We start from the raw sequence: 26666 nt of genomic DNA on the forward strand, positions 1-26666 counted from the left end.
ATATCAGTACATAGGATGAGAATTAACAATCTGAGATTTGCAGATGACATTGTTATTATTGAAGAAGACAAAAGAGAACTACAAAAAAACATTGAAATTGTTAAATGAGGAAGGGAAGAGATTTGGACTTATTATGAACTTGGAAAAAACAAAGATAATGGTATTTGGTGAGAAGAACATTAATGTCTTTATTGGAAGATGAAGACATTCGTGTTCAGTCACTAGAAAGATACAAGTGGATGGAACTGATATAGAAAATGTAGATAATTCACATATTTGGGAAGTAAAATGACATATGACTGACTGTAAAAAAGAAATAAAGATCAGGATTGCAAAGGGAAGAACAAATCTAAAGGCCATGGATAACATCTAGAAAAGTAAAGTGATCGGCCTGCAAATAAAACTAAGAATACTGGAAACATGCATCTTCAGCGGTGTACTGTATGGATCTGAAACGTGGGTAATAAATAAGGAATCAAGAAAAAGAATTTTTGTCATTTGAAAGAACTTGTTACAGGAAGATGCTAAGAATAGGATGGGTACAGAAAATCACAAATGAAGAGCTCTATCAGAAGATAGAGCTCTTCATTTGTGATACAACCAAAGGAGAATTTAATGCAGAAAATTATACAACAGATGCTACAATTATTTGGACATATCTACAAAATGAGTGAGGATTGGAAGATAAAGACATTCATGTTTGGTATTATGGATAGCGTAAACAGAAGAGGTAGACCATACAGAGAACGGATAGACAACATAAAGGACTGGTGTGGAAAATGCGGTTACAGAAACTACGACACTGTGCACTGAACAAAGAAAGGTGGAAGAAGATAGTGAAGGAGGCATTGGACACCAATGGGAAGTGTGCCCATGGTTCGTGATGATGACGATGATCATATATGAGGAGTGTTCAAATCTGAGTGGATTTTGATCATTCTAGGTCACTGAAGTGCTTTTACCTGTTTCATATTAGCCATTACTTTCAAGGTACTTTTCTTCCTACATGTATGCACTTATCACATCTACATGGGAGGGATAGTAGAAGCATAGCATATAAGGCATGTTCAGTCACTGGAAAGCACACATCTCCAACAGAATCTGGTAGTCAAACTTATTTTAATAATCTGAGGATCAAAAATGATCCAACATAGTCCAGAAGCAAAAATATCTCCTCTTTCTCTAATCTTCAGTTCACCATGCTTTCTAATAGACCATCAGCATCTTTGGGCCTTATTTTTACCAAAGATATTGAGAAACAACTGCCTCTGCAGTACTGATATATATATATATATATATTTTATAAGATTTTACAGAGAAATGCAGTAGTTATCCAGAACAAGCCTCTTAACTTTGTTAACATTCAATTGCAATTGGACACAGAGAGGGAAACTGCTCATTATCTCATGGTTGTTTTTTTGGATGATATGTATGCTATGCAAATGCCTGCATTTATGGCAGTGCATCATCTGAGATGTGCAAGTTAGCAGTTATTGGCACCTTCTTTCACCAAAAATTATTCGAATTGTTGCTTCTCTTGACCTCTAAGAATGATCTTGTACAAATAACCCACCTATCTTGTGTCTCATAGCACATATAAGGCTGAGCTGCATCTTCTCCAGTCAAATCTTTTGCAACTAATTCGACTAGTATGTGAATAGCCAACATTATTTATTTTTTTCCAAGTTCATTTAAGCTTTCCTCTTTGACATTTCCCTTCTGGGATCAATGTTCAAAGCTACCAGTGGAATCTCTCCTCTATTCGTTACCAATACATGTCCAATTAATTTCCATCTTTCTGCTTTTTTTTCCTCTGTTTATACAATTTATCATCTGTTGGAGTCAAATATTTTTAATATTTTACACCAACACTTTGGCTTTGACATGATATTGAAGATCAAATGATAACATGGATATCCATGTTGTCATTTAATCTAGATGCTAAGGCAACTGATGTGAAGTCAACAGTCTCTATATACAAGAAGGTTAGTTGTGAGGATATTTCATATGGAAACCTTTGTTCGCACACATTTGGATAAATGATTAAAATGAGAAAATTTTCTTGTCTAGTACCATTTACTTTTTTACTTACTTAAAAAACCTAAGCAAAAAATAAAAAAGCTCTACATCTGAAAGAGGTCCTCTAAAGAATAGTTAATTTGCATATAAACCAATGGTAGTTTAACTTCTTTTTAAATGATATTGTGCACAATATAGAGTATATAGTTATGTTACTAAAGCTGTCATAGTGCTGTGTTTCAAGATAAGCATTTCCTCACAAATAGCATCACAAAATACATCTGTTTGGAAAAATAATGTGATGGAAGGAAGTATTGCATAAAACTGTTTGCGTTTTGTACTAAAACTAGAAAATAAATTAAAGGATGAAACTAGATTTTATTTGCCTTACACAATAATTTCATATTTGGTACTGTACTATTTCAATTAAAAAAAACATTTATCTCTGTTTTCAATCTGCATTGACAGAAGCTAAATCAAATTCATGTTTTGAATTTGATTTAGCTTCTGTAAAGACATGGTTAAAACTGAGTGTGTGGGGGGGGGGGAGTAAGCCAGGGTAAACCAACACACGATAACATTGAATTTTAACCACCACACCTTTACAGTGAACACTGACTGATACTTGGGAAAAAGGAAAAAAAAAAGACATAAATACCCGATACTTTACAGCCAAGACAACAATCTTCTACTGAAGAGTGATAATGGGGAGAAAACAAATGGGAAGAAAATAATAGGAAATTAACTGAACAGAACACAAAGGACTGTCAGGCACTATACATTAAAACACATAAAATGATAACATGAAAAGTATAAATGCAAAAAACAATGGGAGACATAAGAAAAAAAATTGAACAGACACCTAATGGACATTAGGTGTCTGTCCAATTAAAGTAAATGATTAAAAGTTCTTTGGAGAGGGGAAGGGATGTGAGTGATGATCTAAACAGACCTCATAAGGCTTGGTATGAAACTAAATTAAAGAGGCTACAGTTACAAAACTGAATGCCAATATCTTCTTGGGCATATTTCCTAAAATAGGGTTGAAGGGGATCAGGCTAAGCCACTTCCAAATCAGTGTCTGTTTCAGAATGAGTATTGAAATATCACAAAAAATTTACACTATTTACTGTTGATTTCTTGAATAAAATACCATGAAAGAAGATCACACAGAGTACTTTCTTCAAGCTACCTAAGAATTTCAAATAAACAGTGATGATCTCACACTAGGCAATGAAAGTTATCTATCACACAAGTACTTATAAATGCAACAATTCAGTTAAATACAATTTAAACAATTTCTATAATAAAAAATAAAATAAAAATTGAATTTACAGTAAGATACAAAAAATACAAAATAATAATAATAATAAAATAGATAACTAGTGTGAGTGTAGACAGTAATACTAATGAAATTACAGTCTACTAAATATAATGAATTTTCAATAATGCATCTTAGGCCTAATTTCCAAGTAATAATGATGATGATCAATCATGGTAAAATGTGATATGAGGTCATTCAAGAATCAAAACTAGATAACTGGAAAGACACCACCAAATAACTTAAGCAGAGAACTGATTATAGCTTCTGGCCTAATGTCCAATCACCACCTTCATGTGATATACCCTGAGGGAGGTATCCAGTGAATGTTGAACAAACAAGGATGTGCTTGCAATTTAGGAATTAGCTAACCAAATTGTACTCTATATTGGATTAAAGAAACAAACATGGTGGCACAACATGATGAAATTTCATGCTAGCTAGGGAATCACACAGTTAAAAAAAGGAAACTGCCATTTTTGTGGAAACCAGGGTGAACAATGAAAATTCAGCTACAGGAACAAAAACATCAGCAGAATTCAAGATAGGCACATCCACATAAAATATAAGAACTATAAACAGAAAAGAAGTCAAACTGGCAGAATTGTTATTTAACAACAAGCCATACACTAGAAAAATACTGAAACAATGAGAAAGTGATATCACATAACATTGTTATCAAGCAGTACTTGCAATAAACAGAAGTGCAATTCAAAGACTGCTAAGAAAACAGTTTAAACTTTTCCCTACACTTTTAGTGTAGGGAAATTTCTAATAATTTCTAAAGGTTTTTCTAATAATGACTAAAATAAGCATCTGAAGGTGCAAGAATGTCTGAAATGTGATAAGAATAAAGGCTGATTGCAGAAAGAATAGCAACAATTCTGAATGTACTTTTTATAAAAAACTTCAGAGATACAATAATGTGTACAAACATTTTAGTTTAAGTTTGAAAATGAAATAGATTTTTTCTTATTACAAAACATTTCATGTATCATCTTGTATAATGCACATGCAGTTGCTTAAACATTAATAAAATATTAATAAAATTTGTAAAGGTTTGAAACCAAATGGTTTATAGTTTGCATAGTTTTGCCACTAATTTAGTTAAGGAAATATTGTACTGATGAACTTTAAAAAATCTTATCGCATAAATAAAGTGAAGCAGTTACTTTTCAAAATGTCTTCATTCAGAACAATGTCATCTCTTTATCCCCTTTCCATACAGATCAGTCAAGATCAGGATGGGAAGGAAGAGAAAAGAAGACGACAGAAAAATCATGGCAATCTGTTTTTCTTATGAATATGAGAAGTAAACATTCAGCAGATGATACCAATACTGACAATTTTTAAAATCAATACTTTCTTCAAGCATCATTAAATGTTGGTGATGGGTGACCAAGCAAATGGCATTTTTTCTGTGCAATCAGTAAGCTTTCAAATCTCACATGAATGGTTGTAAACTTTAGGTGACAGATAAATTTTCATTGCCCAGTAGGGTATAGCATCACCTGCTTTACTTAATAGAATGAAGTTGTAAAAAAAAAAAAGCCATGTTTGTTATTGACAGCGGGATTATCCTGGATTATCTAAACCTTATCCCTACTAACAAGGTTTATATGCTGTAGGTTTTCAACCTTTTGTGGAAAAGATTATAATAAAAAAAAAAAATTGTAAAAACTGTCCAAATATGTTTTTGATTCTCTGCTACAAAGAATCTATCTTTTGTATACATGCTCAAAACAATAGCTGTTTTCTAGAGCTGACTGTATGCTACATATCTACAACAAAATCTGCAGTCAGGAGAAATGGTTGATATATTCAAGTGCTTTATAAGAGTTTTAGGGCTATTACATTATACTTGCATTACTAATATGTTGTTAAGAAAAATGGTATGTAGTAAAACAGGATATATACATACTGATATAGATCCATTTTCCATTCCTACAAACAGCTTTTTGGTTTCTGAATTATATTCCATAGCTGTAGCAGGTGCTATAAAATAGATAAATGCAAATCTTAATATTTTAGTAATAATGAAGTTCATGAGAAGTAAATGAGACAGCAAAATTCTCTAAACTGGGAAAATATAGCAAAATAGATAAGAGGATGGCTGGCATGCATCAGAGAGCAGCACATCATCCAATACCTTGTTAGCTAGGAATCTCTGCTAACCAAGCTAGCAATCCTGGTTGGCCTCCACAGTAAAGGACTTCACAGTTTGTTTTCCCTCTCACTCTCTCTTATGTGAAATGTGGGTAACTCTTTAAGGGAATGCCAGACACTGTGGACACCAAAACCATCTCCATTTGAAGGTACAACAGTAAAGCAGTTCTGTAGGACAGCCATAGACAGCACATAGCTTGATGGTAGTGGATCAAAAAGCTATCCAACCAGTAACAGATAATCCTGCTGTCAGTTACTCTACCATATCATGCCTGGTTAGAGGGAGAGAGAGTACAGTAGTATGTGTAGGACTGTTGAGGCTACACTATGGATAGAAGGCTGGATGCTCTCTGTGTTTCATTTTATGGTTTAATAGAACAAAAACAGCACTAGGAATGAATTAAACAAAAGTTTAATGACACCTCGGTCAACATTCAAGAAATAATATTTGAATTGTGGGGTCTTGGCTTGGATAAAACATTTAAAAAGTTAGTTTCCCATATCTTGGAGTTTCACAAGGCTATATTTAATGATGTTAGGATGATTTTTATGATCTGCTGCTGATTTCCAAGAATGTCTTATGTCTTTCATATTTGTACTTATTATGAATTATAGTAGTTCCCCCCCCCCTCCCATTTGATTCTGGACGGGGTATGCAAGATATGGTCTGCTAGACATGACTGACTGTAATTGTGGCAGTGGATATATAGTTCTGGATTTGATAGAAGTACATGGACTATTTGTGGCATGCCCACCAAAGGGTCAAATACAGCACGAGATGATTTGTTGCATACTTGTATTATTTTCAACTTTCGACACGTGTTCATAAAGTCTAATGATGACCGCCTCCATCCACTGTATGATAACTTCGTTTGCGATTTTTTTTACTGGTTATTACTTTGTGAAAATGGCCATCAAGCAAAATATTGATATTGTTCTAGTGGCATGGAAAAGAAAGACCATTGAATTAGGAATGAAAGTGAAAAATGTTATTTAATATATGATTTCTGACTTATGACTGGACTCTCAGAATGGAACTCCATTGTAAGTAGAGGGGGTGAGAGAGAGAGAGACTGTGTGTGTGTGAGCATTCTATGATAATTTCAACCATGAAAGGTTGTTAACCTATAGCACAGTGTCATGGGTAGGATTAGACATAACCAAGTAAACCTTCTCTAGAAAATAAATATGGCACTTTTTTCATACCACCTCCCTCAGGTCAAATAAACAGGACAGTGATTTTACACTATCAAAATCATCTACCACCAAAAGACATTCAACAAATATTCTTACCACACTCATTCAAACCCACATGTAGATCAGAAGACAGATCTGATCCAATGTTGAGGACGAATGGCTTACTGAATACCTTGACTCTGCAATAGTTAACAAATGTACCATTTTCGTTCATTAACATGTTACCACTATTGTTCTTTCTTTCTTCTACTTGTCACATATCAAAAGAACTCTCTAGGATTTTTCTTGGCTTGATTTACTAATTTCTGCCATCCTTACCAACCAAGTCATCTTCCCAGTCTACTCTTTATACTTTTCATGCAACTGATTATTACCATTAATTATTTTGTGTTGCTTCTACAGTGCTTCCTTCTTCCAGATTTCATGCTATATGCCTTCATAGATCCAACTGACACCTACCTTATTCAGCTTTTTACCTTCAGAATACTTTCACGCAATGATGCTGTTAAACAGCTCTTAATCAGTACCCATGCAATATTTATTGAATTTCTACTTAACTCCTCATTCCAAACTACAGCTCCAAGCTATCTCTTAAGCTTTTCATAATCAACAGGCTTGTAGTTTAAGACAGATACTTTTTTCACAGAAGTCTTGATATTCTAAGTCACTGGTGATCGCTCTCGCTGAATGGACAGAAATGCAACACCCTAAATAATCTGAAGTCTGTAATATGATTATAAAATTTTTTGTGTATATTCTTTACAATGGTGCTTATATAATGGAACAACTGAAACTTGGAGCAAGTCCCATCAATTTCATTCTGGATTTTGAAAGCTAAAAATGTCATGCTTCTCATGTTAATTCTTCTTTAAACTAAATGGGCAATAAATGGAAAGCAAGGCAAATTACAAAGTTTGCTTTAACCATGGGTAAAGAAGTGTGAGAAAGTAAAGACCGAGTCTCAGTACGACAGAACAGAATTGAGAAGGATCATGATTGCTAATAAGTCAATGAAAAGATATTACAGGAGAAATGGTGCACTATTTAGATGTATAGAGTGAACCTGATGGACTATATTTGAATGGTTCTGGAGACAGATGTTTAGAGTGTTGTTCAGTGAGAAGTTGGAAGTGCAAAATTAGAGAAACTAGAAGAACTAGAGTGAGGTAGCTACACTCAAGTATGGGTTTAGCCACCTCTGGGACAAACGTATGTGCAGAAATGATTATGTAATGTTGAATGCAGTTTCACTGGTTTTAGATCTGAATGGATTGGTAATGACATTATGCAAGGGCAACTGTGGACCCAAAGGGATACTGAATCAGAAGTACCAAAACTAAAGGAGAGGAGGTTTCAGCTTGACTTGTCCAAAAATTATTGGCATTGGTGAAATCTGGTTGACAGAAAATAATACACGGGTATTATTCAAGGAAATAATACAGTATCCCTGAAATGTAAGGGTATGTACTGCATTTTCAGGGAGGATAGACAGCACAGGACAAAGAGAGGGGTATTGCTAATAATAGCTGAAGAACTTCAACCAACAAAAACAGAAGTTAAGGAGGATTTTAAGTTTGAGGGAGATGGTTTCATGTGAGGCTATCTGGTGCAAGATAGAGGCCAAGAGAACAAAATATATTGATGGTTGCTGCTATAGACTAGACAGTCCACAGGATGATCTGGATGCTGTGCATGGTAGATTAGCACAATGAGTGCAGACCGAGAAATTATTATGGGGACTTCAACTATGGAGATATAGATTGTAGGGAGGAAAGGGAGCATAGCAAGATGAAAATGGAATTTATACAGTTGCTAAGGGATAATTACCTGAAACAGCATGTCATGGAAGAGACTAGAGGTTTGAGAGTGCTGGATCTGGTAATAGAAGATATATCCATAACCAAGATAGACATTCTGCCTCCAATTGGGGATAGTGATCATGCAGTCTTGTTCTGGGAAGTTGCTAATGATGTGAAATTCTCCGTCAAGGAAGAGTTTATGTTGAGCTATAAAGCTGATGATTATAAGAATTAGGAGACATCTTGGAGGAGTACCATGGATTGAGAAGATACAAAGAAAGAATGCCATTAGTGCATAGAAAGTGGTCAGGAATTGTTTAAAAGAAACAGTGTCAGACTGCATATCCAATGTCAGGAGGATAAACCAAGTGGGGATTAAGCGGATGAGTAGTGATACGGAACAGGAGCTGTAAAAAAAGTAAACATGGAGGGAATATAAAGAAAAAGGTGATCAGCATATTCAAGAGCACTACAAAGGGCAACTAGTATAGTAAGAAATACTAAATCAAATTATAAGAGAATACTAGCTAAGCAGGTAAATAATTTTTTTTTTTTTTTTTTTTTGCAATATAGTGGGTAAGACGAAGAATGATTATGGAAAGATAACTTTAATCAATGTTGATAGTAGGAAGGTGACAGAAACAGAAGAAATAGTTGAGTTCCTAAGTGATCACTTTGCAAGGATGTATCACCCAGGTGGAGATTCTGTAGTTGCTGGCGCGACAAACAAATGTGAGAATCAATGCAGACAAATCAATGTGAATAGAGCAATGGGACTCGATGGCATGTCAGCCTGTGTGCGATAAGAATGTGCAAGGGAATTGGCAGTCCCCTGATGAACTTGTTTAATCAAAGTCTCAGTTCTGACAAAGTTCAAATGGAATGAGGGCAAAAATACTTCCATTAAATAAAGATGGTTCTAAGACAGAAGTAGCATATTTACAGACCAAGAAATATCTCAGAAGTGGTGGTTAAGTGTGGGAAAAAGTTGAAGGTAAAATCCAGGAATGGATGAATAGGAATACAATACTCTGTGGCAAGCAGCATGGTTTTGTACTCACATTTTATAATCATGTGCTAGCAGAATTAGATAAGGGAAATGGGTATACCATGATACTCCTGGACTTTGCAAAGGCATTTACAGACAAATAACAGAGAATAACATATGGAAGAGTGGAATCTACTAGAACCAGGATGATAAGGAGTGCTCCAAGTCTCTGTACTATAGCCACAACTCTTTAATTTGTATATTAATGATATGGAAAATGATTAAAGATGTGTGTGGGATGGATGGGGAAGAATATTTAGATTGCTCATGATGCAAAACCCAGGAGGATAATAATTAATAAAGGTGAGGTAGATATACTGTAAGATGATTTAAGTAAATTGCCATTGATGGCAAAGGATAATGTTGTCAATTTAATGTAGTAAAATTTAAGATGATGCATGGCCTGGTTAGCGTACCTGCTCTTTAACAAACAGGCTGAGGGTTTGAATCTCACTGTGGGCACTTGAATGTTTGTGACTGTCTTCAGGTGGGAGATGAATTTCATCACCCAGTGTGAGACCACTGCCCTGTTTAATGGAAGAATGAAGTAACTTGAAAAATTTCTATGTTTAGTCTAGAGACCAAACATGGAACTTTTTCAAGCTACTTCAGGCTTGGGCAGGGTTTCTGGACTATGTAAAAATAAAATTAAAAACAAAAAAATATATATAAAACTGACAATATAGAAAAAACCTTAGCCAATCCACAGTACAAAATGTACTATAGGTTTGCAGATAACCTTTTGTGGATGGGAGCAACATAAAAAAACTGGGTTGAAGCAAGGTTGGAACCCTCTGACTAAGCCAGAGGTATCTTATGTAGTCTTAATGTTCTTGGATTCTCATACCACAGACACTAAGCATAAAGTTCATTAGAATCAAACCAAGATTTCACGTTGCAGCAAACTTAAATATAATCATTATCAGGTTATCCCAAAAAAATGGCATTTTTAGCATTCAGTTTTGAAAGGATATAAAAGATAACTTGCTTGTTAATTTAATCCATTATATATTCTCCATTTGAATCAATAACATTCTTCCAACATTGTAAAAGCTTCATAATGCCATTTCCATAGAATTCAGGAGGTTTGGAGGCAAAGATGTCACATAGGCTCAATTTCAGTACTGCTAATGTATTGTATGGTTTTTCATTAATGAAGTGTTGCAAACTTCGAAATAAGTGGTAATCTGAAGATGCAAGATCAGGAGAATATGGAGAGTGTGAAAGCTTTTCCCAGTCGAATTCCTCAATCTTAGTACAGGCAATTCTTGCACTATGAGGGAGTGTGTTATCATGGTGAAAAAAACACCTTTTTGATTGACCAGAGAACACCTCTTTTCTTTCAGTTTTTTTGATCAAGTTGTTCACGGTATAATTCAGCTGTGATTGCTTGATTTTGTGCTAGATCTGCAAGAGTTTTGTGCTAAATCTTCAACAGTTGCATTGCCATTTCTTGCAATAGCAGCTTCCAGCATATCATTATCGAGAGACAGGGAACCCAGATCAAGAGGAACCCTTCAGGCTAAAATCCCCTTGTTGAAATTTTTGGAACCATTGCTGGCACTTTCACATATTCAAAACATTATTGCCATACACTTCTTGCACATTTTTAGTGTTTAGCAGAATTGTTGCTGTTTTTGAACTCAAAGCATGATTGTGCTCTTCAGTGACCTCCATAGTAATAAAGGGTTATCTAAACAATAACTTATGTATGATGTTCTTGCAAGGTGACAAGCTGAGGAACCTTTGAACAAGTACAGTAGAAAAAATGACGTTACTTTTGTGATGACCTGATATTTTTTGAAAATTGCAAAACCACACATCACCCTAATCTTAATCAACTGAACTGCATCCCTTTCTCAAAGTTTTGAGAAGTAATTCCCGTAAAATGTTCAAAATATTTTTTGACCTTGAATTACAGAATTATACTTGGATCCCTGGAGTTTTGTGCTTTCTTCTGTTCACTCAGCTGTGACTGAGACATGGGGGATGTACACTGAGTGGTACTGTATTAGAAAAACCTCCCTATTTAGGAAAATAGACCACTTTTGAAGATGTTGAATCACATGGCTGCAGTTTGAGACAGACATGCATCTGACAATTTTGTGTGTGTGTGTTTGATGCATCAGAATGGATAAAAGGTGTGACTTAAGCGACTAAACATGGTATGTTGGTGCTGGTATCTCACAAATGTCTACTCTTCTGTGGTTATCATGCCCAAACAGTATTTAGGGTGTACCAAGAGCAGTGAATACTCAGACAACTTCAAGCCAACAGCAGACATGTGGACAAAAGCAGCTCATTGATGCACAAGGTCAGAGAAGAATGGCTAGGATCGTGAAATGAGACAGGGTTACAAAAGCAGATAACCATTCAAAGGTCTCAATACTATCAGCTAAGAACAGGAAGATGCAGATTTAGTGGGCATGTGATCACAACAGTGGACAGCTAACAACTGAAAAAATGCTGTGTGGTCTGACAAGTCCCAGTTTGTACTGTATCACGCTGATGGCAGAACCAGAATATGGTGGCAACAACATGATGCCATGGACACTTCCTGCCAAGTAACAACAGCTCAAGCTGAAGGTGTACGGAATGTTTTCTTGGCACATGTTAGGTCCCCTGATACCAAATGAACACCACCTGAATGCCACAGCCCATCTTAACATTGTTGCTGACACTGAATGGGTAAATGTGATCATTTGCCCATTCATGACTGCAGTTTACCCACTGTCAAATGAGTACTTCTGGCAAGGTGCTGCACCATGCCACAAAGCATGTAGCATGTTGAAATGGTTTAAGGAACACAACAGCAAGTCTCCTTCACTTCAATGGCCAATTCAGTCCCCAGTCCTCAACCCAATGCAGCATCTCTAGGATGAGGTGGAATAAACAGTTCACAGAAGCAACATACACCAATCTAAAACAATTGGGCAATGCATTGTGACAGTGTGGACAAACATTCCAGAAGAACATTTTAGACATTGAATCAACCGAAAAAGAATACAGGCCATTCTTAAGTCAAAATGGTGGGGTCTAACTTATTAAATGTTGTTCCTAATAAAGTGGCCACTCATTGTATACTTATGCTATATATACGACTCATTCTTGTGTTTCCTAATTTGAACACTGTAGTCACTCTTTTGCGATTCTCCCTGGATGATTATTATTATTAACATCTGATCTCCATGGAGTCAAAGGACTCATTGTAGGACGTCTATACTCTCTTGTGCAAAAAAAGATCAAACTGTGCCTATCCATTCATACTTTCTGTACTGACCAAACTATCAAGCAATGCATTCCACTCACCAAATATTCTCTATACAAAGAACTAGCTTCTCACACCCTCCTTATACAGCTTACAGGAATGGCCTCTAATTTTATCCATGCCTCCCTCTAATCTATGAAAAATTTTCACATTAATCTGTTAACAACTCACCAACTTATGTTTCACTAATATCCCCTCTTCTATTCAGAAGACTAAGTTGCATTCACTCAATCTCTCTCTCCTTGTATCTGACATTCCACAGACACTAACTTAGTAACTTTCTCTGGATTTTCTCCAATACATCTTTGTCCCCTTGAAAACCACCAGGCAACCAAATCTGCATATGGTAGTTCATTTGTAGCTTCATCAAAATCTTATACAAGTGGAACAAAACCTATGCTTTTGTAAGTCAATGCCCTCCTCATTATTGCCATAATCCATTGGGATGTTCTTACAATACTATTACAATACCCTTAACTTCAAGTCTCTGTCCACCTCCTTCAAAATTTCTCCATTTTTCTCAAAATTTTCTTTAAATTTCTTCAATTGTATACTCTGCATCCCAACCTTGCATGCCAAATTTCAAGACCTTGCACTCTGCAACATTAACCTGAAAGCTCCACTCATTTGCCCATTCAGTTAATTCAGATCCTCCTGCAAGACAACATCTGCTCTATTACTCATAGTTTTTCCCAACTTTGCATCATCAGCAAACAGCTGCACATCTCCAGTTAAGCTGGTTCAAAGGTAATTAATATACACAATAAACAATAATGGTTTCCGTAGCATTCCACTAGTGACCTTCCTCTTTTGGAATACCACTCCTCCATACACAACTTGCTGATACCTACCTGACAGTCAATCAGCTATCCAACTCACTAGTCTTTTATCTAATCCCATCTGTTTCAATTTAACTACTAGCTTGTCAAAAGCATTTGAAAATCCAAGTACATCACTGTACATGCATCTCCTTTATCGAGTGAATTTGTCACCTTGTAAAAAGCAAGCAGATTCTAAAACATGGTCTCCCCTTAATAAATCCATGCTGACAATCATTTGCTCACTGTAACATGATGCTCATGTTATTACATTGAGCAAAATATGAGTCTATACTAAGTTCCTAATTTTCCTTACATTTGTTAACCATTTTATAATATACAAGAATGATTCCATGTTTCTAGCCTGACTAACTTTTAGAGATGATAAACAGAAAACTGTCACTTTTCACATCTCTGAATTCACATTTCTATGCCCTTGAAAAAAATAGAAAATTTTCTTCCTCAAAGGTCTTCATTTTCAAGAAGAGGAAGTAGCCACTGGGTGCTAGATCTATGCCGTAGGGTGAGTGTTCAACCTCCTTAAAGCCACAGTCCTTCATTGCAGCCTTCACAACAATAGCCATATGGACTGGAGCGTTGTCGTGAAGCAAACAAACACCATGACTCACCATTCCTCATCTCTTCTCCTTTATGGTGCCATGCTGTTTGTGCAGGAGTGAAGCATAATATTCTGCATTCATGGTGTTATTCCTTTCCTTGAAGTCAATCAAGAGAATTCCCCAACAATCCCGAAAGATTGTTGCCATGATTTTCTTTGTGGACTGAGTGACCTTGACTTTTCTCAGCAGTACTTCACCTGGTTTGTGCCACTCTATGGATTCCCTTTTGGAAAGAAGATCTTAATAAAGGAACATGGTTTCACCCCCAGTTACAATGGATTACAGCACATCTCTCCGATTCCCTTAGCAAGTTCTAAAAACTTGTGGGAACAGGTCACACAATGCGCCTTCTGAATTGAAGAGAGAAGTTGAGGCACCCACCTTGCACTGACCTTAATCAAGTGAAGCGTCTCATGAATGATGTGAAAAATGGTTGTTATGGAAAGCTTCAACCCTGCTGAGATTTCTTTGAGCTTTTTTTCTGTCACGCACGGCATTTTAAAATTGGTGTGAATTTTGTATGTCAGGGCTGGAAACTTTTGGAACCTACCTCATATAACTCATGGAACTTACCTCATGTACCACATGTTTCTATAAGATGTCTAATAACAGATCTGTATACAAGTAACAAAAGTGTATCCCCTTATTATTAAAATACTTTGGATCAGAGATAGTTGTAGAAAGTTTTTCACTTGTTTGCAAAGTAAGTTATACTTGCCTCATCTCACCTAAACTTGCCTTGGTATCTTTCTGCGTTTGACTCACATTGATGAGACCGCAATAAAGGTCAAACTGGTCTGGGTAGTGATCCTTTCCATAATGCATAACATTATAAATGTCTGAAAGGAAGCGAGTTTTGAATATTAGATACTGAGGCAACTAACATGAGTCAATAGTCTGTATATACAAGCAGCCTAGTCATGATGATACTTCATGTGCAAACTTTGCTTTCATTTTGGTAAAGGAATATAATTTCTTGACAAATATAATTTCTGCAATCAAGTGAAAAAACTTTCTATATAAGAATTCATTACAATGTTATCTTGTGTAGAATCATGAAGAATAATGAAATATGTAACATAAGCATTCAGAATGTTAACTACTGATAATGTTATATGTCATTCAACTATATTTAGCTGTCATCAATTCAACAAATATGCTAAGGTAAGAAAACGTGGAATGAAGCAAAAATTCACAAACAGAAACAGTTTTTACATTATGTTATTATGAATTAATATTAAAAATATGCTAAAGTAACTTACAAGGCATATAGTGACAAATACTTGGCCAGTACTGTCCCGTATCCCTTTTTAGCCAAACTCTTACTGTCCTAGAGAAAAGAGTGAAAAATAAAGATCAGTGTGTGTGTGTATTTGTAATAAAATAAATCCTTAAATTGTACAATTTATTGTATATATATTTACAACTGTCAGGAGCTAGATATGTGCTTCTTGGAGAATTGCTACATGTGTTAATTAAAGCAAATGAATTAATGCAAATAGCAATATATAGAACACTAATCAATACTTACTACTCTATCACATGCCGACTTAAAAAAAAAAAACTTTTGGTACTCTCCATCACATGAACACAATAGCATGGTCTGGTTTATTTACTGTTGTCACTTACAAAAGAGTACATTTATGTTATGCTTCAAAGAATTTTCTTGTTTTATGATTATAATTTAAAGAAACAACCCTATCAAATTAAAGCTGAAATGCACTGGCTTTACAATTATAAGTATTTCAGTCCAGAAGTATAAAAATCTGCATTTCTTAACCAAGCAAAAGCAAATATATGCTTGAAACCAAAACTGCTAACAGTATGGTATACAACAACTGTACACTTTGCATTCTAAACTTGGTGTCAAAGGTGCAGCAGATTTGGTTAGAATACTTACACCTGAAAACAGAACCAAAACATTTCAACCGTGTCAATCCAGTTATGACATACAAATAAGACATGGCCAAAAACCAAACAAATGCTGAACAGAATAAGAAAAACTGAGCGCAAAATGTAGAGAACCATGTTGAACATCTAACAAGAAAAAATAAAGAATGAAGACAATAAAGAAAAAGTGTTGAATATAGAAGAAGAAATTTTTAAATTAAGATGGACAGGACATACTGCATGGAAGTGATAATAGGCAATTACCCAGTGGCATTCATATGAAGGAAGATAAATGACTGGATGACAAGAGAGGAGATGGAAGTAGGATCTAGTGGCGACAGCTGGATGTTGGCACTAGAAAGCTTTCAACAGCACAAATGAGGAAGTCTATAACTAAAAATGGTTATAAAATGGGCTTAGAAGATATGAATTTTATAATTATTGCCACACATCTTCATAAAGTCCCAACTCATATTATTAATTATTATTAACACAATACCTAGCATTCTTCTCATTCACTGAAAATGTCTTTCCAACTACCTCAAGGAACCCATTACACAACTCTCCAACAAAATCCTCACGTCTTTGCTAAACACAATTTCCAAAAGTGAATCCTTGTTCCTTCTCTCCCCATATTAGCTAATGAAAAATTTCTCTTGCTTCTATTCTATAAAACCACTTAGATAACTTATGTTTCTATCATATCACTTCCCCTCCACCTATCAATCAATTTTTGTAACCAACAGTCTACGCTCATAAGAAGCATTCTACCGCCTTGGTCATCTACCTCTGAATCCCTTCCAATACCTCATTTTCAAGAGAACCTGGCAGCCAAATCTGAGTACAGTAGTCATACAAAGCTTTAAAGTGTTTGTCCTTATATCATGTTTGTCAAAAATCCAAGTGGTCCTTTTATGCTATTTTATCCACTTCTACAATATGTGTTCCGAAATGCAACTCACTATATACAGTAGTCAGTAGCCAAATTCCTGCCCTCAATTTCTTGCATCAATATAACACATCGTTGGTAATCTTTTTGACCCAAAGTGCATTCATAGTGTCACTGAAGTATAAATTAAAAAGTAGGACCAAGTACAGAGCTACACCACTTTCTCTTTGATTCTGTACCATATACTACTCTTGGATGCCTGTTGGTTCACACTGTTTATTGTGGGATAATAACTTCCTTATATTGTGTTTGTCAAAAATCCAAGTGGTCCTTTTATGCTATTTTATCCACTTCTACAATATGTTTTCTGAAATGCAACTCACTATATATAGTAGTCAATAGCCAAATTCCTGACCTCAATTTCTTGCATCAATATAACACATAGTTGGTAATCTTTTCGACCCAAAGTGCATTCATAGTGTCAATGAAGTATAAATTAAAAAGTAGGACCAAGTACAGAGCCACATCACTTTCTCTTTGATTCTGTACCACATACTACTCTTGGATGCCTGTTGGTTCACACTGTTTATTCATGTGATTAGCTTCATTTTCATCTCCCATTTATTCCACTTCCAACAAAACCTAATGTCAGTGCAGTCACTTCAATTAATTGCCACTTCATTATAGTTTATTTAAGCATTTAATATATGAATGCTTCTTTTAATTATTTAGATAGAATACCTGCTATGACCTCACAAACAGATTTTTTCAAACTTCTGAAGTGATGATAAAAAATTTGCTCAAACCTAGAATCTAACCACCATTTTGACATTTTCAGTTGATTAATTTTCTATGAATGAAACAGTTCATATAAATAAGCTGCTATCATTAAACTCTAGTCTGCTTTCAACTGTGTCCATATTATTATCGCACATGACGCCTCCAAGGACTCGCAAGAGGATACTACTCTATTCCACTACATACATTGTGCTGTCTCCCCTACTACTTAACCTCTCCAACTTCACACAATGATACTACTACCAACAACCATCTACCACCACAGTATGTTTTGTCTGTAAATGCATATGTTATCATGGCTGATTTGCCAGTATGTAGGATGAAAAACTTGAGTTTCCAGGAGAAAAAAAATATGCTACCTCTGTATGAGATTGGCTAACTCACCTTCAACTGAAAAAGCCTATATAAAGATTCCTCTAAATCATGACAAGAATCAAACTTAGATCTTTTCCAATTGAAGGTTGCAATGTTTCATTGTTCTTACAATTGCACTACGGAGGAGCATATTATGGATACTGATTTTGAATAGGAAAAAAAATTAAGTAGCACATTAGCAGTTTTAAAGAAAATAATAAAAAAAAATGTAAGAAGCATTTTATAGAAGGACTTTAGATAGATGAATTCCAATTTGAGCCCATCACTCTGCTTATTAAAAGTCTGAAGTGACTTGAAGTTCCATATCTGATCTCTAGAGTAGAATTCTCAGATTATCTAACCCATCAGATTTTAGGACCTTTTATAGATGGAATTCTCATAAAAACTAAAGTTGTGGCAAGGAAACAGATGTTTTTCTTATATAAAAATACTTTGCAGTCAAATGGCTCATGTTATATTGTAGGCATGGCTGCAATAATTTCAAATGAAAGTCAGTATTTCCACTGAGGGAAAACACAGTATATGAGAAACTGGCCTTACTGCTTTTTCACTAATCTACATCGTTTCAACTATCACTATGACATTTAATAAGCCTCTTAGTTGTGGCAAAGCACGAATTAAAATATACAGGAAAAAACAGCAATTTGTAATACCTTTTCATGTACTTGGTGTTGTTACACAAGATGTAGTTGCATTTCAGCTTTGCAGAGCAGAAGCGGATTTCAGAAAAGTATAGTTTGCTTCCTACTTATGCTTATAAAATGAAGTTGTTGTTTCTTTTCTTCATGAAAATTCCAACAGCAATAAATTTTTCCAAAGTTTATTTTCTTGGCACCTCTCATGTTGCTGCTTAAAGGAAATACCAAAGCAACTCAGGGTGAGTAGTGTAATGCGAAGGCAATATGTATAAACAATCCACATCTACTTTGTACATGTACTGCAAAAAACAGATATTAGGTGTAGTGATTATAGAAAGTATATCAAAGAAACAAATCTAGCATGAGACAAACTTTAATTTATAGTAGCAGTCTTCTTTTTAAAGAATTTAAATTCTTTACAAACAAGTGCCCATAGTCATATTTTAATAATATCATAAATACAATTCTAGTTTCATCTCATTTCTCTTTGCTGGTTAGAAAAAGTAACCTTCAAATTTAGCTAATTTATTAACAATGAAGCAGAGGTTGTCATTCAAGAGCACAAAACAAAAACAACAAAAAAATAATAACAACAAATGGAATGACAAAAAAAAATAAACAAAAAACGGAAGTATGCATTCTAACAATGAATAGGTAACATAATTATGGAACATCTAAAAATTACATACAAGCATTTTTTTTTTTTAATTAAAAAACAAGGAGGTGCTGATACTCATTGTTTGCTAGCGGGAAAAATTTTAAATCAGAAGGATATGAAACGAAAAGAAAACAAAATATTTACTGACTTTTACTTCATAATGTGATAATGTTTTTTGGAATAAGAACAGCAAATTGTGTATATAAAACAGTTAAACATAAATTGATTGTACAAGGATATAAAAAAAATAAGTAAAATGTATAATTTTAATAACAATTTTATGTAGCAAATACAAATAAAGTTTAATATAGCAAATATCTTAATAAGTGAAAAATGTAAATTTCATTAATCTACTAAGCTTATTTGCATTTAGATAAATGTATAAAAAATTAGTGAATATTACAAATTTATAAATGTACTGCATTGGTATGTCACACATCAGTATTAATAAAGGTGACAATAAGCCATACCATTGTGTGTTGTCCTACAAAAATAGCATTGCACACAGTATGGCTTTTTGCAGTAATTTTATTTTTATAAACAAAGTCTTTCATATTAATAAGGTCAAATTGGAAGGTCAGCATTTGCCTGCTTAGAACACTGAGATCAAGACTCCTGATATAAGATATAAGGAGTCTTGAAAAAATCAAGTCTTGCCCACTCTGTGATTTCTTCCAGTTAAAGAGTTCAGTAGAACAAATCCAAAGTTCTTCATAACAATTTTTGATCAGGAAGTGTAAAAAGAAAGCTACGAAACTATTACATACATCAAATCTCAACAAGAATGTCTTAAACTTCTCCATTTCTGAGAGGTAATGTGTTAAACACTCAACATGTTTGTTAGTTTACACATAAATACTCTGTTCTGATATTCCCATTCAGTGCAGCTTTCCTTCTTAATCACATAGTTAAAACTTAATGGTGTAAATTTTAACTGTGTGATTAAGTATACTTGCTGTAACTGTTTCTGCACTGAGCATAAAAGAAACTTAGGTGAAAATTGATGAGGGTATCCCTTATCTCATTTTTTTCAAAATTTCCTTTCTTATTTCTTTCCCTCCTAGATATACCATGTACACACAAACATCTGCTATAATAGGTGAATCACCTAAGCACCATGTCCGGATAGTACTTAGAGAGCAACTAAAAATGAGTGAGCTGTTGAGTATGATCATCCATTCATAGGGTTTTTCAACCACTTTTATTTAACTTTTAATAACACAAAGAACAACACACACACACACACAAATTGACAAAAAATTATTACAATAATTCATGGATTAATGGGGTGAAGTACACTACTTCTCCTGGTCCACTGTTAACCATGCTTTCTTTCAGTGTAGCCCATTTCAACAAAGAGGAAGACAATGAATTCAGCGAGTCTTCCTACTGTAAAATATTTCCACCTTCCAAACCAGGAAATACAAACTAGAATTACTAAAGAATATGATCTTCAAATACACAGTGAAACACCATCACCTTGCTTTTAGGAATCCTGAAGTGGCTGATGCCATGTCATGTCTCCAGATAAAGGATTCCACTTTCTATCTCCCACCTTTTTCTTATGCAATGTAAAAAATAACCACCTTCAAGAACATGCTAAATATATTGAAGATTAAAACCACAATTTGAGAGCACAACCATAAAGCAATTCTAGGGACCAGCCACTAGACAGTATGCAAGACTATCTATCTATATATATCTATATATATATATATATATATATCTAAAGAGAGAGAGAGAGAGAGATATGGACAGACACTGATCGCATACACAAGAGGTGGAAAAAGTTACAGCACTAAAGCTACAAGTGGCTTGTGTAAGATACAGATGAGGGTGGAGAAAGAAGTTGATTGATATTTTCCTTGAAAAGTTGAAATGTTGTTAACTACAACAATGTTATAGTTGTTGAGGAACATTTTGTGAGGAAGACTGTTCCAGAGAGAGGTCGATGGATAAGAGAAATGGATCTGGGTTTGCAACTGTATTGAAAAGGGATGTTGGGAGATGTCTACACTTGTTTGAACAGGACTCCTATTAGAAAAGGGAGGAATGATAATTGCCAGTTCAGTAGAGCAGTGACCATGGATTTACCTGTAGAAAATAGAGCTGAAAGAGTCTATCAGTTGGTGCTCAGTTTCTGCCTGAGAGTAACATCAGATAAGTTCCTGATCAGCTGGTGTATAATAACCCTGCTGACACATTCTGACCATATAGGGGTGTCATGAATACTGCTATGTGTAGCAGGTGTACACTGTCGAGGCCACAACATTGCAACAGTTTTATTTATTTATTTATTTTTTTTTTTAAAGACAAGCTTTATTAACTCAAGGAGCTTTTTCTCCAAATGATTCACTAAAATGAACAATCACAAATAGAATAACAATCACAGTGTCACAATAGTTTAATCTCCCCCTCCAAAAAATAAGCCAAGTATTGAAATAAAAAGTTACCAAAAAAAAAAAAAAAGTCTACATCTATTTCACCAATATCCATAACAAACACTGGCATAAATAGTGTACATCACCAGTTACAGATATCCAAGACCAGGCCTATTTCTGACTCAACCTGAAAGACTGCTGTACATCTTAACTGTTCAAACTATACTCTGTATGATTCCTTCAGTCATAAGAGTAGCACACTCAGAGGGGAAGGCCAAGGGGAGCCCTGGCCCCTCCCAAAGGGGAAAAAAAAAAAAAAAACACACTAGAAAATTTTCCAAAAATCTTTTCCTAATTAAAATTCTTTTTATTTATTTATTTATGTTGTGTTGTGTCTTCTATTTCTATACTACTTATGAATTAGCAATCATTGCAGATGCTCAGTCATAGGTCATGTGTGATGCGTAGTGTGTATTCTCCAATCTTCTACTCAACACCCCCCCCAAGATTATATCCTGAGTGCACTACTGTTTTGTGCAATACAAATTCAATGTCCCATGCCAAATATCACATTTCAAATTTTGAAATGTGATGCTGGCATCGCATGAACAAAATAAAATGGACAGAAAAAAAAATCAAACCAACAAGTCCTGAGAGAGATAAATGAAACAAGAACTCTAATAAAATCGATCAAAATTAGAAGGGATAGGTGGTTTGGACATATACTTCGACATGATGGACTTGTGAAAAGAATAACTGAAGGCAAAATAGAGGGGAAAAGAAGAGGAGGCAGACCAAGGAAAAGCTTTCTTGACCAGGTCAAAGACAGCACGGGTTTGAGGAGTTACCAGGAGGTTAAGAAGAAAGCCAATGACAGAGCAGAATGGAGGAAACTGCTGCTGAGCTACCAGTCCCAAGACTGATGCAACTGATGATGATGCCAAACAAATGTAAAATCTAGAATCCTCTGTTTCCTTACTTCATTCCAGTTATATCCTGCCTGTTTTATTGCTTTCAAATTCTGAAAATTACTCTGCCCTCTCTTCCCTTTATCCTTTTCCAATTCCACTGATCAAACTGGAAGAGATGTGAATTATTTGCCACAATAACAAAAACCAGATAACCCTCGCCACTCTCTCTCAATGCCCTTGATCTTTTCTTGACTAGTTTGCCTTTCAAACATACTACACAACTTGGTTCTCTCTTATTGGTAACTCAAAATTCTAATATATTTAGGTGCTTTGATGCAATTCCAAAAAATCCCACAGAATGCCCATCATGCTGTTAAAATACCAAAGTATCAAATATCATACAGAGATAGATGAATTTCTTTTTCTGGTCCCATCTCCTGTGAAAAAAAAAACTAGCCAAAGAATGCATGCAACTAATAGACACAAATATGCTTGCCTCAAGGACTTCAATACAGTGTATGTTATTACAATACAGTAACTTGCCTAGTAATTATTAACTAGTATATTTGCATTTTATATAGATTATAATTAACACTAGCATTGTTATTTCACATACTACATATACAAAATGTGCCATATCATTAATATTATTAGCATTGGACCTTCATGTAGTCAGAAACTCAGAGGGCAGTATGTACTATCATGCATAAAGCTCATCCAACTATGCCTTAAACTCATTCAGTGTGTCTGAATTCACAACACACACACACACACACACACACACACACACACACACACACACACACACACACACACACACACACACACACACAATGCATTCCACTCACCAACTATTCTCCATACAAACAACCTGATCCTCACTTTTGCTCATACCATCATTATACACTTTTCAGGAATGGCCTTGTGTTCCCCCCCCTCCTGTTCTATGAAACATTTCTTCCATGTTAACCTGGTAACAACCCCTGAATAACATGCCTCAATCATATCTCCTCTACTCCTCCTCCTGTTCACAAGGCTTTGCAAATTACATTCTTTCAATCTGTTTTCATACTTTGCATTCCAAAGACCAATGACCACATTTGTGAATCTTCTCTGGACCCTTTCTAACAGATCCTAGTCACCATAAAAACCAGGTGACCAAATCTGTGCATAATAATCCATATGAGGCCTGATCAAGGCCTTATACAATGGCATCATAACCTCTTTATTTCTGCATGTCAGGGTCCTCCACATCATTGCCAAATCTGATCTGATGTCACAACTTGTGCAATGTAGCCCCTGAATCTCAGGACGTTGTCCACAATCACTTTCAGATCTCTCACCTCTTCTACCACCACCTTCAAAGTTTTCCAACCAAGTGTATATCTTGCATCCCATTGCTGCTTACCAAATTTCAAAACCTTACACTTTGCAACAATGAACTGCCAGTTCCACTTACCTGTCCATTCATATAATTATTCCAGTCCTCCTGTAAGGCCAAAACATCTGCTTGACTCCACAATGTTCTCCCAAATTTTGCATCAACTGTTCCAATATCATTAATATACAAGCTGGACAACAATGGCCCTAATACAGACCCTGTAGAACATGACTAGTGACCTTCTTTCAAGATACTGCACTCCCATATACAACTTTCTGATACCTGACAGTCAGTCACTAATCCAACTCTGGTTATCCAATTCCATCCATTTCATTGTTGAATAGACATCTATCAAAAGTGTTTACAAAATCTCAGTTCTGTATAAATATCTTCCTTGTCCAACACATTTGCCACCTTGTTATCTTACATAAGTAAAACATGATTTCCTTTTAACAAACTCATACTGACAATCACAGAGAATACTGCTGTTATCAACCCATTTCTTCCTAATTAAAGTTCTCACTAATCTCTCCAATACCTTAACCACAATCTCTGTTGTATGATGCTTATTAAACAGGCATGCAAATGTCATTGTCAACTACCTGGAACAGTCCCTTAAGACATATGGTGATATGTCATCCAGTCCCATTGCCTTATTGACATCATCATCGTGCTTTTCAAGGATTTAGGCCTAGAGTGGCCTGTTCTGGTCTTAAAAGACTGACATCAAGCTCATTTATTTTCTCATGTCCACAATTAAGCCATCCTCTCCTATTTCCTCTACACTTGAACTTCTAATGATTTCATCCTTATGAGGATGAAACACACTACAAATTATTCACTGAATACATACCTCAGCTATGTCCTCTGCAGCAGTTACTATCCCACATTTTCATCCATTATCATCTTACCATAATCATTCTTCCTTCTACTTGCCACATATCCAAAAAACTAGGGTTTCTCTTGGCCTAATTTGCTAATTTCTGCTTATGTTGCAATTTTGCTGTTCTGAACAACTGCATCACCTGCCTGGACTACTCTTTATACTCTTCATGCAAATGATTTCCCTTTATTCATCCTGTGCTGCCCCCACAGTTTCTGCCAAATTTCATGCTTAATCCCTTCATTTATACATTTGACACCTAGTGTATTCAGCCTTTTGACTCCTGTTAACTCCTCATTCCATAGTATAGCTCGAAGCCATCTTCGAGCTTGTCATAAGTGATCATAATTTGGTCAGTCTCACCAAATGATGAAAATGTCACCCACTCACAATCACATCTGCTGATGAAATTATTAAATCCAAGTCTCCAAATCCTTGCATGCCCTCCCTTACATACTGCCTAAGTTGACTATATCAATATAAATACACATACAACATAAAGTGCATAGATGGGTTAACCCCTACTACTCACTGCTACTACCCAAGTGTAGAGGAGAGGGATAGTATACTATGTTTTGTCTTACACTGTTTGCACACACTAAACTGTACTATGTTTTTTATCACAATAATCTCTCAATTATCTAACCTTCAATTATATGACCCTTGAATAGTTTCACAATAACACAAAGAAAAGAGTACGAATAATATACAGTCATCCCTCGACTTACATCTGTTTGAGTTACGTGCTTTTGAAGATACGTCTGTGATCCCATTATGGAATAAATAACATTTTCGACTATACTTTCAAACAAGATGCAAGCAAGCGTAAAGTAAAAAGGTTTTTATTTAGCAACAATGCAGTGGCAACCTCCCTCAGCAGTCGGCTTCAACAGTTCCTCTGTTGATTTGGTGTTTAAAAAATAGGTTATTTGTGTAATTATCATTAAATATTTCATGATATTTTGTGCAACATGGCCCCAACACGGCCAATTAAAAAAACCTAATGAAGAATCACAGAAAAAGAGGTGAGCAATTGATCTTGAAACAAAGTTGCAAGTTCAATCATAGTGATGAAGCAACGACAATCAGTGATTGGAAAAGCTACTTCCATCATGCATAGAGGACCTGAACCAAAAGCGCATACCTCTTAGTACTATGACCATAACCGCACTAAGTCTCTTCAACATGTTGAAGGAGAAAGCAAGACCCGATTACGGCTATGAATTCGATGCTTCTTCCAGTTGGTTAATGAGATTCAAGCAGCCTTTTGCACTGCATAATGTAAAAATATATGGTGAATCCACAAGTTCTAATGAGAAGGCTGCCAAGGAGTTTGTGGAGAAATGGGATAAAATTATTATGGAGGAAAATTATTTGCCACAGCAAATATTTAATATGGTTGAAACCTCTTGTTTAGGAAGAAAATGCCCGAGCAGACAATTCACCCACAAAAAGTTAAAATCTATGCCTTTCAAAGCTCTGAAAAAACCATGTTACGATTCTGTTATGGGGTAATGTGGCTGGATATAAACCAAAACCATTTGTGATATGGCACAGTGGGAATCCACAATCCTTCAAAAACATTAGGAAGCATATTCTTCCAGTT

At 35.3% G+C, this 26666-nt stretch overlaps 1 protein-coding gene across 2 annotated transcripts in view; it reads right to left on the minus strand.

The window, feature by feature from the left end:
• The window catches only part of Wdfy2 (WD repeat and FYVE domain containing 2), a 151888-nt gene that overhangs the window by 107391 nt on the left and 17831 nt on the right, over positions 1–26666 (minus strand). The window contains exons 2-4 of one of the 2 annotated variants that reach the window (XM_090410883.1): positions 18862–19145; positions 15519–15586; positions 5262–5335 (exon numbers count right to left, since the gene is read on the minus strand). In XM_090410883.1, coding sequence (XP_090267009.1) covers positions 5262–5335; positions 15519–15586; positions 18862–18869 — 150 coding nt within the window. In that variant the 5' untranslated portion in view covers positions 18870–19145. The remainder of the gene's footprint in view (positions 1–5261; positions 5336–15518; positions 15587–18861; positions 19146–26666) is intronic. The other variant, XM_090410882.1, reaches the window with a different exon arrangement.

The sequence above is a fragment of the Typopeltis vanoorti genome, chromosome 21 (genome assembly GCF_054136105.1).
Source record: "Typopeltis vanoorti isolate ZY-2024b chromosome 21, IOZ_Tvanoo_1.0, whole genome shotgun sequence".
NCBI lineage: Eukaryota > Metazoa > Arthropoda > Arachnida > Uropygi > Thelyphonidae > Typopeltis > Typopeltis vanoorti.